General features: G+C 39.9%; 2 protein-coding genes across 2 annotated transcripts; both read right to left on the bottom strand.

The window, feature by feature from the left end:
• Positions 1–754: 754 nt before the first annotated feature.
• gtf2h4 (general transcription factor IIH, polypeptide 4) lies at positions 755–10374 on the bottom strand. The gene is made up of 14 exons (XM_084080600.1): positions 10238–10374; positions 9905–10023; positions 9680–9784; positions 8811–8942; positions 8446–8631; positions 7087–7195; positions 5717–5785; positions 5470–5553; positions 5183–5336; positions 4935–5065; positions 4250–4297; positions 4028–4106; positions 3276–3337; positions 755–1122 (listed from the first exon to the last, which is right to left on the bottom strand). The coding sequence occupies exons 1-14, from the start codon at positions 10238–10240 to the stop codon at positions 1012–1014; spliced, it is 1392 nt and encodes a 463-aa protein (XP_083936726.1). The 5' UTR covers positions 10241–10374; the 3' UTR covers positions 755–1011.
• Positions 10375–10560: 186 nt separating this feature from the next.
• polr1h (RNA polymerase I subunit H) lies at positions 10561–16419 on the bottom strand. Its single transcript, XM_084080137.1, has 5 exons — positions 16318–16419; positions 15179–15298; positions 12117–12217; positions 11759–11868; positions 10561–11347 (listed from the first exon to the last, which is right to left on the bottom strand). Exons 2-5 carry the CDS (start codon positions 15294–15296, stop codon positions 11323–11325), a joined length of 354 nt encoding a protein of 117 aa, XP_083936263.1. The 5' UTR covers positions 15297–15298; positions 16318–16419; the 3' UTR covers positions 10561–11322.
• Positions 16420–16445: the final 26 nt, after the last annotated feature.

Here is a 16445-nt window from a genome sequence, read left to right as displayed (position 1 = left end):
TGATCATCTGCTGTAAGCACATAGGGCATGGGTCCTTCAGCTCCTGGAGGAGGTCTTTCAGATACTGTTATGAGTTCCATGCCATCACGATGAATACCTGGCCAAATGGTCAAGCAGTTAGTGTACCTTCATCACTGTTTTTATTATTTGCGGTTTGCGCCAACTAGCCTGGCATGGCTAGATATTGCGTACATATTCGTCTGGAACTTCGGGGTGGAAGATTCATTTCCAAGGGGCGGTTACAAATAGATTCCAACATCTTGAGCCTGTACTGTGTCCTGTGGTGCATCCACATCAGCCAGTAGGACAATACAGAACCTTATAATTGTGGAAGGTGGAGAGACTATTGCCATGGGGCTTGGATGGTAATGCCTTATTTATACTAAAATAGCAGATCTACAAGCTCATGCGTCACAATGTGACGCATTGTGAGCTTGTAGATCTGCTACAACTTGGTACAAATGACATAAACACAGTTAGTTATGGTAACCATGGTCCATTCTCACTATCTGTGTTTATGCTGTTTTGACCATAATTTACCCTTGAAAATTGCATAATCTACCTGCTATTATCTCAGTCAGGATGCAAAAAAAAGCAGAAAAGGTTTTCATGTTAGTGTGGTAACTAATTACTAATTTCAGTGTTAAAAAATTGAATGTTCATACAAAACATTTTATAGTCCTTGCTTAATGCAACTAAAACCATAATTCAAGTCACAATCACATTTTTAAAGTTAAGGAAAATACTGTAGATGTATAAAATTCAATTTGTTTTATGCATTTAATCCAAAATACACAGATATAACATTTTAGGAAAGAAATACAAAACAATTGTGACTTCTCTTAACAGTCCCAAGCCATTTTCTTTTGTATCTTGCTGCGTTGTCACAGAACAACTCTGACGGGAAATCTCTGGATTCAGTCAATTTGAAAAAATCAACTCATCCAGGATAATAGTCGGTCAATGTGAAATTATTGCTCATTCTTTCTTTCTCCCTCCCCTGTGCTCCTATTATGTGTGAGACTTCTGTCGCTTCCAGAACCTCTTGACTTCACTGTGTCCCTGCGGTGACACCACCATCACCCTGTTATGAACATTCTGCCACACCAGACAACCCAGGCCCTGGGGAACAGAAAGGTCAATAGATCAATTATTTGTACACAAACATTGAGACTGTGCGTGCATACAGGTTGCATGCAAGCGATTCCCAAACCAGTTGTTGTGAGGAGTGCTCTTTTTGGTTCACGCCTGAGCGAGCCGCTAGGAGAGAAAGTGCCTGCACCATGAAGCTGATGGCCTTGAGCATCTCATCGAATCACATCGATTGGGGCTGGGTTTTTGAAGACGACAGTATTGGGAATCGCTTACACATAACAGAAACCAAGGAGTATATTAAAGGAGAGGTCACATTACATGTTCTAAGCCTGCTTACTACACATTGGGGCAACCGTAGCTGAGTGGGTAGAGGCGCCGCCTGGGGAAAATCGTTCGCATCCTGGCCCTGGTGTATGTGTCCCTGAACAAGACACTTAACCCCTAACTGCTCCCCGTGCTGTACTAATAGTGCTCACTGCTTCTAGTAGTTATATGGTAAATGGTAAATGGTAAATGGTGCATTTATATAGCGCTTCTATCCGAAGCGCTTTACATTGATTGTGCCATTAACCCATTCACACACACATTCATACACCGATGGCGGAGGAAACCATGCAAGGCACCAGCCTGCTCATCGGGAGCAATTAGGGGTTCAGCGTCTTGCTCAAGGACACTTCGACACTAACTCTAGGGGAGCCCCCCAGCCCGGGATCGAACTGGGAACCTTGCGGTTTTCCAGTTCACACTACCCGGCCACTCTACCCCTGAGCCACTGCCGCCCCCATATATGATGGGTAAATGCAGTGGACAAAAAAAGTAGTGGGGACCAAATTAATATTATTAATTATATTCATTAATTATTGGGAGGCAAACTGAAGCCAAAAGTTTCATGTAATGCATTCTTTACACGCAACTTCTTGTTCATCACTTCTTATGAGCAGACGGGTTATTTTGCAACCTGCATGAGCGGGCATGCCTGCATTGCATTATGTCAGAGTGGATATGGTCTGATTAGGGGTCTGTAGGTTAATTGAGCAGCTGCAACATGTCTAGTTCATGTTCCATGCGGAAAAGTATTGTGCGACATGTCATGTCACTTGCCATGACACATTTTCAAGTTGTTAACAGTTTAGTTGCCACTAAACTGCCACATCACTTTTTGAAGTAGGCATAAGAGTGAATCCACTGAATTAGGCATAAGGTCACATGAATTTCACAGATGTTTTTATCCGTACAAGTTGTTAAGGATTGGGATTTATGATGTGATTCAATGAGCAAAGTGAGCACCACATAAAGGTTATGTTTGAAAACGTTGGAAAAGATGAAGCCAAGGGCTAGTTAGGAGGAACACGTTTCAGACAAAAAGCATTGGTTTAACATCTGGTTTATCCTATATTAAAATTGGCTTAAGGGAGGGCCTATCAGCATGTCCTTCATCATCAGGTATCTCCATATATGGGCATAAAAGGGACAAGGACTGACAGATACATAGATCTCCATATATGGGCATAAAAGGGACACAGACTGACAGATACAGAGATCTACATAGATGAGCATGAAGGGGACAAGGACCGACAGATACAGAGATCTCCATATATGGGCATATCAGTCGGATTGGCGGTGCGGTGTAGGTGTGAGGGCTGCATATCGGCACGAACTCTAGATATGAGGGCTGCGTAGCGGCCTGAACCTCTAGTTAGGGATTTAACCACTTAAGCTCTATTTTAAACTTTGTTGTACGATGGTATGATGAAAACATTCTAAAATAGGCCATCTACAAACTCCCAACACAACGCGTTGTGTGCTTGCAGATGTTCTATTTTCACTGTTTTAAAAAAATATTTTGAATATTTTCACCTATGACATGCACAAAAAAGAGACTCCAGTTTGAAAGTAGTTAAAGCTGCAATCCACAAGTTTGTTATTTTAATCAATATAACAACACACAACTGCGGTGGTTGGAGGTAGTCTGCCAGCTCTTCTATTGAGAAAGTCTGATCATGTGGTTAGGTAGGACCACTACTGGTTTCCAAGAGCTATTGCATGAAGCTCAAAGTATAATGTCTCCCTTGCCCAAACAAGCTTTCCGTCTTTGCTCAGCCGTAGACAGGTTAAGATCTTGGGCAGAACATAAATCTTACAGATTGCAGCTTTACCTGGGGTACAATGAAAAAACAAACCTGTGCTCTGTCCCGCAAAACCTCAAAATCTGCCTGTGAGAGGAACTGGTTATACAGCACTCCTGTGAGAAAACAAACAGGTGAGAGAGGTCAATCAACACAGAAATAAGGCGGTTAAGAAATGAGGTTAAAGGGCAGCGCAACATCAATACACATCCACTCAGTTACACTTTTAGAGCATATCAGAGAGCAAGGGTTACAATTCTGCTGTATTGACTCGAGTGCCGTCTACAGAGAGAGGCCTCCTGTCAGTCATAACCTTGAGGCAGGACAAATGAAGCCCTGAGAAATCAATCAACTCTGCATCTCCCCAAAGCCCACAGAATGCGGGAGGACACGATTTAAGGTTCAGGGTTTATTTTAGTGTGTGAGTGCGCGCGTGTATATACATATACACATTGCTCTCCATATTTAATTGCTCATTGCTCTCCATAGTTAATCTTTTATCATAAATTGATACCCTGTCAAGTAGCTAATTTCACTATTCAAATTGTTTTTAGATTTTCATCTATAATGACATGCCCAAAATAGGGATGCAGGATTGAAATAGGTTATGTCTGTGGGTTTTATAAATATATAACAAAAGAAACACATTAACAAGAGCTTGTGACTAAATAATAACTACATTGGAACACAGGTTATTTTCTTCCAATTCCTGAAAAATAGCAGTTTTGGAATTTGTACATGAAAAGATGAAAAGCTGCTTTCCATGAATGAAATTGCATTATGAACAAAAGTACACACACACACACCTTCAGAGAACTGTAGCCGATCTCTCTCCAGCTCCCACAATCGTATCTGATCTGTTATAGTTGGGGGCAGAACTGGGGTCTGTTGGATAAAAAAAAAAAAAAGAGGGTAAAGACAGTGTGACGACAGACGACAGTCGGGTATTGTGTTTACTATAATTAGGACAGTGTGAAAAGGCCTGTAAATGGAGATGAAAACCAGCACAATCCAAATCTTTGACGTACCTGTTTGAGCATAACAGGGTGTGCTCTGGTCCTTAGAAAGTGGATTATCTATGAGAAAAGACGAGATGAGATGCCTGATCAGCTAATCTAATGTTATCTCCACAAGTGGTTCTCAGCCTTTCTAATGCACCTCTCAAACAAACAAAGCAATGCCTGTCCGTGATTCTGTGCTACAGACATAAATATGCAATAGTATTCGCAATTTTGACACCAAATAATGAGAAGTAACTAAAGATGCGTTGTGAGCTTGTAGATCAGCTATTTTCTCCATTCGTCTTATGACCAAGTAAGTAAATAGGGCTTAAGTGTTTAAATACTAGATCATTCGAATAAACCACGGTAATACAAATACCCAGTATTTCACAACAAAAAGGCATTCGTAGACTTGGGAACACAACATTTGTAAATGAAACGTTTTTGTTTGTCCAGACAAAGTTTTTAACCACTGATCTACAAACAGTAGAGCATTCATAATACCAAGCTGATTGTATACAAAACCGACAATACTATTATTAAAATACGAATGCCTTTTAACACCTGCTTTTGAAGAAACCTCAATCTCTGTAGAAAATTGCATTGCAGTGTAACAGAATCTAGCCTTGGCCCGCTACATTGCTTTTTCCCCTCTTTAAAATGGCTCTTTCTTGGTAATCATGGTTTGCTGTTGAGTGAGGTGACTAAGTACCTGTTGTGCAGTGATGCCATTGGCTATGGCCTGCTGCACCGACTCCCTGGTGACATGAGCCACAACCACGTTAGAGAAGCGGTATAGCATTTCACTAAAAAGAGCAACCAGAGCTATCTGTAGTTCCGAGTCTGTTAGAGGAGACAGAAATGCATCCAAGTAAAAATCTGACCTTTCCACTGTGGCTACAACAACAACAAAAAAAAGTACATCTTTCTAAAGGCTAAAAGTCTATCACCATCACGTACCTGTGTACGCATAGATGCGGTAGTTGGTTTCTACCACAATAAAACCTGTATCTCCAGTCCCCAGGGTGGCACCCATTGAAGCTGAAGCGTTGGTAGTGACTCCTGCAGCCAGCGTGATTGCCAGTCTGGTGGGATAGTACCTCCTCGACTTCCTCTGGGGAGAAACAAGTGCATGCAGAGATGCATTAGAGATGAGACGAGGACACAGGGGAGGTGGCGCTTCACTTTCTTTTTTGCAGTGATTCTTTTAGTCGGCAGTGTTTTTTGTTCCCTCCTTAACTCCTCACCTTCCTCTGGAAGACAAGGCCAAACTCCCGCAGGTGCTGCAGGAAAGTGAGCAACGACTCGCTCATCCCCTCAACAGAATAATCCTGACACATGAAGCAAGGCACGATCAATAGTGAGAAAAAGAAATAAAAAACCCAGCATACATTTTTGGAACTTGAATTATGACATTGATTTTGTGGTTGCTTTTGAGAAAGCACATGAGCTACGTTGTGAGAATCAAATATTAGAAACCCAGCTTGCACTCACTCTGCCAAGGGTGGAGAAACTTAGCTGGAATAAAAATGACAGGATCTCAACAAGGTCCATACCTCGTGACTGGAAGATAAAAAGGAATAGAACATGGGAATATATTCGTACAAGGTCAAGACAAGGATGGACATGATTAATTGACACCGACTACTGACTAGAGATTTCAGCTCATTGATAATTGTCTTTGTCAGATCTTCAGATCTTCAGATTCAATTATTTAGTAACTTCTCTGGATGACTTTCCTGTCGAGTTCATCACTGATTTGAACCACATTGTGTCTTGTAGGTTGAAACTGAAAGATATTCTGATGGGTGACAGGGTCTGATAAAATGTGTTACAAGTAGGCAAACTTGAACTCGATATGGCTAGAGTGTGTGTCTGTCTGTGAGTGTCTGGAGCTAATCTCACTAACCACTGTACCAATTAGCACCAAACTTTGAATGCACAATGCCAGTAGGACAAATAAGTACCTACCTTCTGAAATATCTAACTTACATTTTATAATGGAAGTCAATCAGGCTCGGATCGGGCTGAAACTGAGCCCAAATTTAGAGTCATACATGTATGCCATAGACGTCTGATGCCACATGATCGATTTATCACATTAAACAAGTTTAAATGTTGAAGATTACACTCAATATAACAAACACCAGATCCTAAAGGATCACAAAATGATAATCCTTAAACTAGAAATTGCTGTCAATTGCAGTCATACATATATGCCATAGACGTCTGATGCCACATGATCGATTTATCCCATTAAACATGTTTAAATGTTGAAGAATACACTCAATATAACAAACACCAGATCCTAAAGGATCACAAAATGATAATCCTTAAACTAGAAATTGCTGAGCCCCCCCCCCCCCCCAACTTATTGATTCATTCTAAGAACACTCAAATGAGTATATCTTCTTCAACTATTTTCAGATTTCAATGTATGTCATCAGTTGAAAGCTTACAATCTGTCGTAATCTATAAAAGAAAATTTACTGTGCCCTACTTGCTGCACTTTCTATCAGACCTGTCCAATTTCAGAGCTGTTGTAATTATCCCAATCCATTTATATTTCTGCTTTGGAGCAAATTAAATAATATGCTGCATAACAATTTAGCAGCACACAATTTGCAGCAAAGTAATTAATAGCCCCAGGTTGTAGTTTGATAGCAGCACACTATTAATTAGTGTGTCTATTTACTGTTTTATGCTATTGCTATCTCTAGATTACACACATCCTCTCTGCAAAAGTGTGACATGTAGACTATAAATTAGTGTGGTGGTGGCGGGGGTGGGGACTACAGACACAGACTACTCCCTTGAATAAAAAAAATCAAATCAATTAAATATTGTAATTATTAGACCGTTACCTCTGCAGTCTTGAGGTACTGAAGGGTGAAATACCAAAGCTGAGAGGCCGTGTCCAGGAGGAGAAACTGAAAACCAGCAGAGGTGATACATGGGGCGTCTCCTGGCTCACTAGGAAAGAGAGGGAAGCTCAATTAACACTTGAACCCTCTTTACTAGTAAACTTGATTGGGGTCGGCTCTGTACTTTGTCCGCTCTTTCTTCCCTAGATCGGCTATTTTTGCCAAATGTTCCTAGAGAATAGGATGCTAGGGTTCAAGTGGTTAAACTCACGACAGTAAGGCTTGCCATCAAGAACTGTTCCTCAAGCAAAAGAAATGTTCTTGTCGGAAGTTCTCAGAGCGTGACACATAATTGCCTGATCGCAATAAAGAAACTGCTGAATTAAATGAACAAAAATGTTGCATTTGCGTCATTATTTCCACGTAGCTGTGCATGCTCTTTTAACTATATTCAACATGGCATCCATATTCTGGACATTTATGGCAAAAGATAAACATGTTCATAATCTTTTTTTTAAAATAGAGAAAATAGAAGATTGCAAGCTTTTAGATCTTCAATTGTCTCTATTAAATGTTTTAAGCATAAAATTAGTAAGTATATATATAACCTGTTTTGGGCATATTACGTTATTTATATTAATTATAGGTACTATTGGTATTGTCAGTCATTTCTTAGCATACCGCATTTCATTAATAGGATTTGTATATTTTTTGTCCTAGCTGCGCAGGACAAATAGCATTTTTTGTTTACAAAGCCTAATTAAACAATCGTATTAAACAAATTATGTTCCAATGATCAAGGCCAAAAACACAATTAAATCAATCTTTGAAGGGGTGCCGATGCTGTTAAGGTGCATACCACATATAGGCTCTAATGCCTGACGGTCTTTGCTGTGTGCCACTCCCCGTTTCCTGTCATTCTTCACTGTACTATCCAAATAAAGGCAGAAAAGCCCCAAAGGTATCTTTGCATTGATATTGTACAGTGTAAAGTTCATTTGAAAGAGAACTCTGTTTTCTTTCTGGTCAACTTCTCCCGACAACTCTTACTGTTCACAATAATACATTTTTAATATATATATATTTTTTTTAATTTTAGGGTTGACACCGGCAGTATATCTGCAGCAAGCCTAGAGGGCTAAAATACAATTGCACAGGGTGAAGTGATCCTGCCAGCACAATGCACAGGTTTAGCCAACTGCAACGCGGACTAGAAGTGAACACAGACCACCTCCCGGGGAGGTCTCACTACGATTTGTTACAGAGGGGTCTGAGTTTTTTGGAGTGTTCACGTATGCACAAATAATAGCAGAGTCCACTTAAGAGGCTTAAAGGAACCAAATGTGAAAAAACAGTTACCTTCTCATGAGGCCTGCTTGTATGAGCAGCTGGGCCAGGTCCTGGCTGACGGCGGCGCTTGGAGAGCCCACCATGAAGTGCAGTATCACCTCCCAGCGTTCCATGGCATAGCGGTCCAAACTCTCAACATCACGTGCATGACGATCAGGGCCCAGACTGCTACCCTCATCCGACCACGCTTTGCCTCTGTGCATGTAGAGAGAGCAGTGCACTAACTGTAGAGTTGAAAGTGATTTATACTTACCCGTACAACAGTGCAGATGGTTGCTGGCAAAGTATAGTTTAGACTGCAGATCATTTTTCTTATGTTCTTATTCTTATGTTATTCAAAATGCATGTTGTGAGCTAATGTGGAACTAACTTACCCCCCAAGCAGTGCTATCCTCAGGTTGTCTTTGAATATTGGGTTTAGAACATGTCCCTGTAGACCACCCTGCAACTGCTGACTGTGCCAGAGTCGTAGACCTGACAGAACTGAGACACACTCATCATGGTCCCTGATGTTGAAAAGGTCAGAGGGAGAGGCATAAATGTTGTTGTTACTACACATTAACAGCAGTGTTGAGCAAGCTACTTTACAAATGTAGCACTCTTATAAAAATGTACTGAGCTGCACTAAAAGCTCCCTTTCAAAACAACTAGCTAGCTACAGTGCAAATATGTAAAAGTAGCTGTAGCTACATTGAAGGTACCGTACCCAATGCAGTTGGTATGTGGTTGAGAACTTACAGTATGACTGAGATTGAATAAAACATAAAAGTTGACCGTATAATCGCTAAATGGATGGAGAATTCTGTCCTTGATGAGATGGACAAACTGCTCTCAAAACTCATCTTTATGTTGATGTGCCACTGAAATGTAGTGATGGAGCTTTTGTAAAGCTACCAGGGGGGGGGGGGGGCAAAGCAACAGTACTTGAAACCTACAGGGAAATGTAATTAATCAAGTACGCTCAAGCTGTCACAGTAACATCAATTGCAATTCTGGTGCTGAAGCTGCAGAATTATTTTCTGCTGCTTGTTATGTCTGACTGTGTACCAGTCACTACCACAAATATAGCTCAAGGATCTGTGGTTATTAGGCTACATGGGAACATGGAAATTGTCCGCTGGGTAAATGTTACATGTATACAGTAAAATAATCAGTGATAAGGAAGTGGAACCAAATGGACCCGTTAAGGCCCAATTGGGTCGCTTTGTGTAGTTGGCATGACGACTTGAGGTAATCGACTCACTTCTGGCTGTCCTTTTTCACCCACAAAGCCACTGCTGCCTGTGGGAGAGGCTGATCTAAGAACAGCATACGCATCACATAATTCTTTGCCAAGGAGGGCAGCTCCCTAAACAAATCAAAACAGAAATGTGGCATGATGAGCTTTCTGGAGTAATGCAGCTTTTTGACTCAAATATGTACACACAATATCTATAAGACAAGTTAAACCTCTATTGCATGTACTCACCTGAAGACAGCCAGACATGTGGCTGGATGGTTGTACAACCTGTCCAGAATCTCTGGACTCAACTCTTTGAGGTATTCGTGTAGATTCTTGCATTGCAACTGGACACGCAGATTCATTTTCTGTCAACAACAAAGGATAATGTCACAAGGGTTTATTTTGCTGTAAGACCTTCATTGTCACGGTCACTGTGAATCCTTTCTTCATTATCGATCAACTGTCGCTAATAGCGACAGAATCACACTAATCTGTAAGGAATGGAGCATTATGGAGGACAACGGTACATAAACGCGTTAATTAATTACTTAACACCCGGAGAAAACGAAGTGATTATACCATGATTGCGGAGTTCCTGGCTCAAATAATCATAAACATAAAACAATGCATAAACGCATCCTCTTCTTTTCGGCAAGTTGTCGGTGTTCACGAAGAAGCCATGTTAGTTCAGCCACTCACTGTCACATGATCTAGTCACGTGATCTCCTCTCCAATAACAGAGTAGCATTGTGCAGGCTGGAAACTATGGCAGTTCATTTAAATATATTTAATATTGTATGAAATGCATATTTACAGTACGTTTTCATTGTTGATTTGATATGCAAAATAGATACAAATACAAAAATACTAATTTGTAGAAGTTGATACAAGGAACATCATCATTTGGTACAAACTAAATCTTTAATTACACATGACAGCTTTATTTCAATAAGCCACCCCAAATCCTCATCAGGTTAGTGCATAACAAACACTTGTTATTTTCTACAATACCATCATAGATTCATATAATGTTAGTTTTTTGGGCCCTTTTATTCAAATGGTAATGCATTTTCTAATTGCATGACCACTTACTGAATGCCAAATGTTTTATCAAAATAATTCACACTGAATAGACCCCTTAACAGACGACGTCACACTGATAAGAACCAGTATGCATGCAACCAGTATACGTGCAATGAAACCCATTCTATCAGGTCTCACTAGGACGCGCCTAACCAGCCAACACACAAGAGGGATGCACTGAAACCAGCGCACCCCAAAACAACAGGTTGAGAATTGATTGCGTGAAACAATCACCTGTCTCATCCAGTCTCAATGTTGGTAAACAAATAATTGGTCTATAGCATATAGTCAATTGCAAAAAGCATTTTCTAAATGCATGACCAAATTGCATATTTAATTGATAATTACAAAATGCATCGCCATTTGAATAAAGAGGGCAAGGCCAAAGAATTTCCATAGCATAACACCTTACATTTACATAACATTGATAACAACTGTTTGTTCATCTGCAGTAAATTATGGCAAACTGTTTAACAGAAGAATGGTCTTGCATAGCTATATGCATCTCTGCAGTCCACAATACATTTTACAGTTGTGCCAGTTAAGAATGACAACTGGGAGAAGCACAGGGTCTTGTTGTCTCATGAGTCTTCTTTCTCTTGATACCTGCAATGTGAATGACAGTTAATTATATATTGCTAAATGTTGTACAATCATAATCACCGGTCATTCCTTGTCAGATTGGTTGTTCCCATGTTTTTACTTCACTTGAGGTGCCATGTCTTTATAATCCACTTCCTTTTTTAATCTCAAATTTTCGTTTATCAGTTTTTTTATGACTATGAAGAACACCTGTGTTCTTTTTTAATAAGAATAATTAGCAAGAAATCACACATCAGACTCATTTGCATATGATACTATACTATTATTATAAACCATAGATGAGATACAGTTTAAGATGTACTGTAAGATTGCAATGATGTGTAATATAGCATAGCTTTGGTTATGTCTCAACTACTTTTCATTTCCATGACTCATGCATACAGTAACATATGTTATTGTTAACCCAGTCATTACCTGCAGTGCATGCAAGTGAAGAAGACAGTCTGCCCTTCATCTGCGGATCTCATTTGCCTTGTATGGTAAATCATTCCTTCTTTATTGCAGCGAGAGCAGCGTCTGTCAATCTAAGATAAGAGAGGCCTTTATTGATCACTGAGGAAAATGTGGTGGTTTCACTAACGAGAAGCAGATACAGCCCAAGAGAAAAGTAGGAAAATAAATCAACAAAGCAGACAATTCGATGAACAACAATAATGAAAGCTAATAAAATCTCAGATACCGTCTCTGGCAGAGCAAACAATCAATACAAAATAGACATTTTATCTGCACAACATAACTTATAAACAGATCATCCACAAACAATCAATCGTACCACTGGTCCTTTGAGTTCTGAATCCTCCTCTTCCACCACTACAGAGCCCTGTTCTAGGCGGTTGAAGACTATAGTAGAGGTGATTTCTCGACGTGTGAATTCTGTAAAGGAATCATTGATTTATTATTATAATTTAATAACCTTGCTTAAACTTGAAATCCATAAGATTGATGTCCTTCCCAGGATTCCAAACCAGGCCCACTTGGGCAGAGAAGATTGTGCTTTGAGCTTCAGGCAATACCACTAGTGTGACTACCCGAACACATGTAGTCTACAATTCTCAATGGAGTAGTACTAGGGAGACAATCTCCAACCACTACAGATCATACGGATAGGTCAAAATAACGTTTTATTTACAAAAAAAGTTCCAGATTGCAGTTTTAATATGCAGCATGTAACTTATCACTTTATAGATCACATTGTTTCAGCTGTTTTGTTTCAGTTATACCTGCATTGCAGTCCCTCCACATTTTGCACTGCAGTCTGAAAACTCACATCTTCAAGAATCTAGCTCACCCCCTAGCACTTCTCATTCCTTGTATGACTTCTTGATGCCTATATTTTATAGACACTAGTTATAATATGCAGATTAATTATTATTTATTATAATACATATATTCATTCTTTATAATCATGTGTGGTTAAGTGTGACCTGCTCCTGAACTCTAATATAAGTAATTCTTGTGAAGAGGTATTGTGTTTCTGTATTTGGTGCTGGAGGCTCTTTGATGGGGCACTGGGATTATATGTCATATTTTAACCATTTAACTATTTTAACCGTATCTCAACAAGGAAGTGTCCAGCAGTACACTGTTTTGAATAGGTAACCTTCAGAACATACAAACTGAAAAAATGGTTTTATCATGAGGTGGTATTAAGCAATGTTTGTAGGAGTCAGCTGGACGAGGTAACTAATGGGGGTGATAGTTCAGGTGGTGCATGCACATCCAAGAATTGACAAAAAGTAGCATATGTGGAGGAGAGAAAAGGCTGCACTGTAGAACCACCCCCACACATGTCCTCTGTATCATACCAGACGAAGACCCCCAGCAGGTCGAAACGTTGTTCGCTGCCTTGAATAAATATATGGGAGCATCTAAGACGGTGTGCGGACCTTTCTCTCCTCCACATAAACGAATGGGTTGATGACACATAGATGTCTTCCAGGAGGAACCTTTTGTGGTCAAGCGGATGCTCTGTAGATCTGTGTAGCTATGGTAACATCCAAATTTAACTTTATCCATTAGGTCTCCATATCTGGATGATGTGATACTGAATAGGTCTGCTAAATTCCAATATGCCAAGACATATCCAGTGACACGTGACCCGGCTTGACTGAATCAACCATCCGAACGGACGTAGATCAAAGGTAAGCAACACCTTGTTTCATCAAAAGTTCACATGATTAGATGATTCATTCAAAGCCTGTTCATGTGAGATCTAAAATCTTATCAGCGTCCATCTTCGTTTTTCCACTATCACAGGTTGACAGCCTATATTCTATTATCCTACTTTTCTGTCTTAGGTTCAATAAATCAATACATTCCTTGGAAAAGTTAGAAAGACTCAAACTAAATAAAAAGGAAACACATTTACTGCATCAAACGTAATCAACAAACTATACGATAAAAACTGGTCGAACATTGGGCATATTGTCAAATGATATAAGAAAGCAGATCTACAAGCGCACAACGCCTCGCGTTGCAAGGCGTTGTGAGCTTGTAGATTGGCTATTTTCATAATATTTATCTGTGGAACCGAGTCAAACTAAATTAAATGCCTCAACTCCTACATTCCAAGTGCTTGTCAGGGTGGAGGGTCCCCAGTTCAAATATGATTCTTTTGGGGGTCAAAGGTTGAGAACCACTGAGTTAGAGAACCATGACAATTTTGGTTCCATGCGTTTGATACTTGGTGACACTGCTACCAGATATTTCTCACACAAGGTTTTCTCTCCCTTACGGTTTAAGACAAGGTGTGAGTAGTGATTCGGTAGTACACATTTTAGGTAGTACAGCCATTGAATTTTATGAAGAGGCTTTGAAATTGTGTGGAATCTCAAGAATAGCATTTACAGTGAATGTGAGGCTTCTTTATAAATAAAATAAAATCATAAAGTGTAGACTTTTCTGTTGTTCCTTTTCTCATTTTCCTTTCATTTCTCTCAAACAACTACCTCTTCCTATCGGGACTCCTTAGTGATTCTACCACACTCTCACACACTCACTCATTCAAACACATACATACCACGCTCATTCCACACACACCAACACGGGGTGAAGAAACACCTCTCTCCCTCCTTTCTCTCCTACGATTGAGCAGGCATACACTCTGCCACCTCCCTTCTTGCTCTGTCTCACACGCATAATGTTGAATTGTGTTGGCTTGTGAATTCATTAACGCTGTCCTTTGGTGTTTAAAAATAATCTGTGCTGCTCTGTTACACAAACATATAATCTAACGTTACATGGTGTCTGTTTTTTTGTGTTGAAAATATTTTGTGGGTAACCTTTAACTTAGAGTCTTGCATAATAATAGGTTAATATGATATACTTTGATAGAGTGATTTGACATATCGTTGTGGCTGCTGTAACATTGTAACCTTTAAATAGGCATGCTGATTACTGAATAAATCCATATTTGAGTGCCTATAGTTAAAAACACACATTATAGCTAATACATTACAAATATTAAGCAGTACTTTGAAATAAATTCTGTATCATAGGTAGCCAATACAATTACATGTGTTCCAGTGAGAACTCTTGCTGTAGCATTTTGAATGAGCTGAACACTCTTTTTAGGAAGTCCAGCAAAAAGTTAATTACAGCAATCTAACCTGTAGGAGACAAATGCATCGGCAAGCTACCTACATTTGTACCAAGTGAAATAGAGGCTGGCTCGTAAGACTACAATTGTACACTCTCCGAGTTAAATGAACACTGGGGATTTTACTGTGTAGGTGCTACCATGTCTGTGTTTAGTAGTTGTAAGCTCCAAGTCTCCCTAACAACAAAAGTCACTGAACTGAACTGAAGAATGTAGCCTATGGTAAATATTTGTACCTTGTACAGGGATGCTGAAGGCACAGCGGGGACAAGTAACCGTGTCTTGCATCCCTGGTAATGGGAGGACATTTCCACATTCGGGGCAAAAGTTTGGATCACCACTGAAACACGACATGGCTGTGAACACATAAAGACATTTCAGGATAAACGGTAAATAGAAATTATGAATGGGACAGTCACTCTTAAATAACTTGTTGTCATCACAGTAACTAAAGTTGAGTTATTTTACTTTACTTAAGTATTTCCAATACCCTATACTTCTACTCCACTACATCCCAGGCGCAAATACTGTACTTTTTGCTCCACTACAATTATTTGACAGCTTTAGTTACTATAATACGTTACTATATGATTACAGCTACAGGCTGACAGGTTAAGCTACCCAGCATCACATTAACTAATTAAAATCAGCTCCACCTTTACAAGCTGCAACATTAGAGTGATTAACACTTTAATGCAATACTAATACAGTCCAATAATATGATATGTGGGTCATTTGGTAACAGGAAGGGTGGCACCAAAACATAATGGGCACTAGGCAGTGGGCACCTAGGAAGAGTGGGCACTAGGGAAAGCTGGGCACCAAAACAGAGTGGGCACCAGGCCTTGGAAAAGGGGACCTTAGGGGAAATCAGGGCACCAAAAGGGCCCACTCTTCACTCTTCTCTAATGCCTGAAGTGCCCACTCTTCTCACTAGTACCCAGTCTTCCCAAAAGAATGGTGCCCAGATTTCCCTAGTGCCCACCCTTCCCGTAATCGGTCATTCTTGCATAATGAGCACTTTTACGGTCAATTTATACTGTACATCTTGATGCCAATACTTTTATGTATTTTTTTAATACAAATAATTAGCTGTAGTTTACAACCCTCGTAGACGTATTTACGAGAAGACGTCAGAATCGTAAATACGTCTACGAGGGTTGTAAACTACAGCTAACAAATAATAATAAAACAAATCTGAGAAATTCTTCCAGACTTCCACCACTAATCATCATTATCCGGGGTGTGTTGACATTTCTGTTCAACACGTGTTGGAAAAAAACATAATAAGCCGACAACTTAACGTTAGCAGTATCATCAGGATTCAGCATATATGTACATCCATTAGGTAATGTTAAGTGCAGGTTTACCTTACCTCAACATCGACGGATGAATTCAAAACGTTCTAGTTAGATTTATTGCAGCTTCCACTTCTCTCCTGTCTGGCTGCACTACTCCAGACAGGCATGTACTGGACTAGCTCTGGTTCAGAGCGTTAGTGAG

This window comes from Gymnoscopelus microlampas (assembly GCF_963454915.1).
Source record: "Gymnoscopelus microlampas genome assembly, chromosome: 15".
Lineage (NCBI taxonomy): Eukaryota > Metazoa > Chordata > Actinopteri > Myctophiformes > Myctophidae > Gymnoscopelus > Gymnoscopelus microlampas.
This window is presented reverse-complemented; position numbering and strand designations above follow the sequence as displayed.

What these genes read in the sequence shown, in the direction of transcription:
- polr1h (XM_084080137.1), bottom strand. Translation starts at nt 15,296, where the DNA reads ATGTCGTGTTTCAGTGGTGATCCAAACTTTTGCCCCGAATGTGGAAAT. An exon ending in CTTCAGCATCCCTGTACAAG is followed by an intron (nt 12,218 to 15,178) that starts GTACAAATATTT and finishes ATTCCTTTACAG; the next exon opens with AATTCACACGTCGAGAAATC. An exon ending in CAGAACTCAAAGGACCAGTG is followed by an intron (nt 11,869 to 12,116) that starts GTACGATTGATT and finishes CTCTTATCTTAG; the next exon opens with ATTGACAGACGCTGCTCTCG.
- gtf2h4 (XM_084080600.1), bottom strand. An exon ending in AGTACCTCAAGACTGCAGAG is followed by an intron (nt 5,786 to 7,086) that starts GTAACGGTCTAA and finishes TTTATCTTCCAG; the next exon opens with TCACGAGGTATGGACCTTGT. An exon ending in CCGCATCTATGCGTACACAG is followed by an intron (nt 5,066 to 5,182) that starts GTACGTGATGGT and finishes CTCCTCTAACAG; the next exon opens with ACTCGGAACTACAGATAGCT.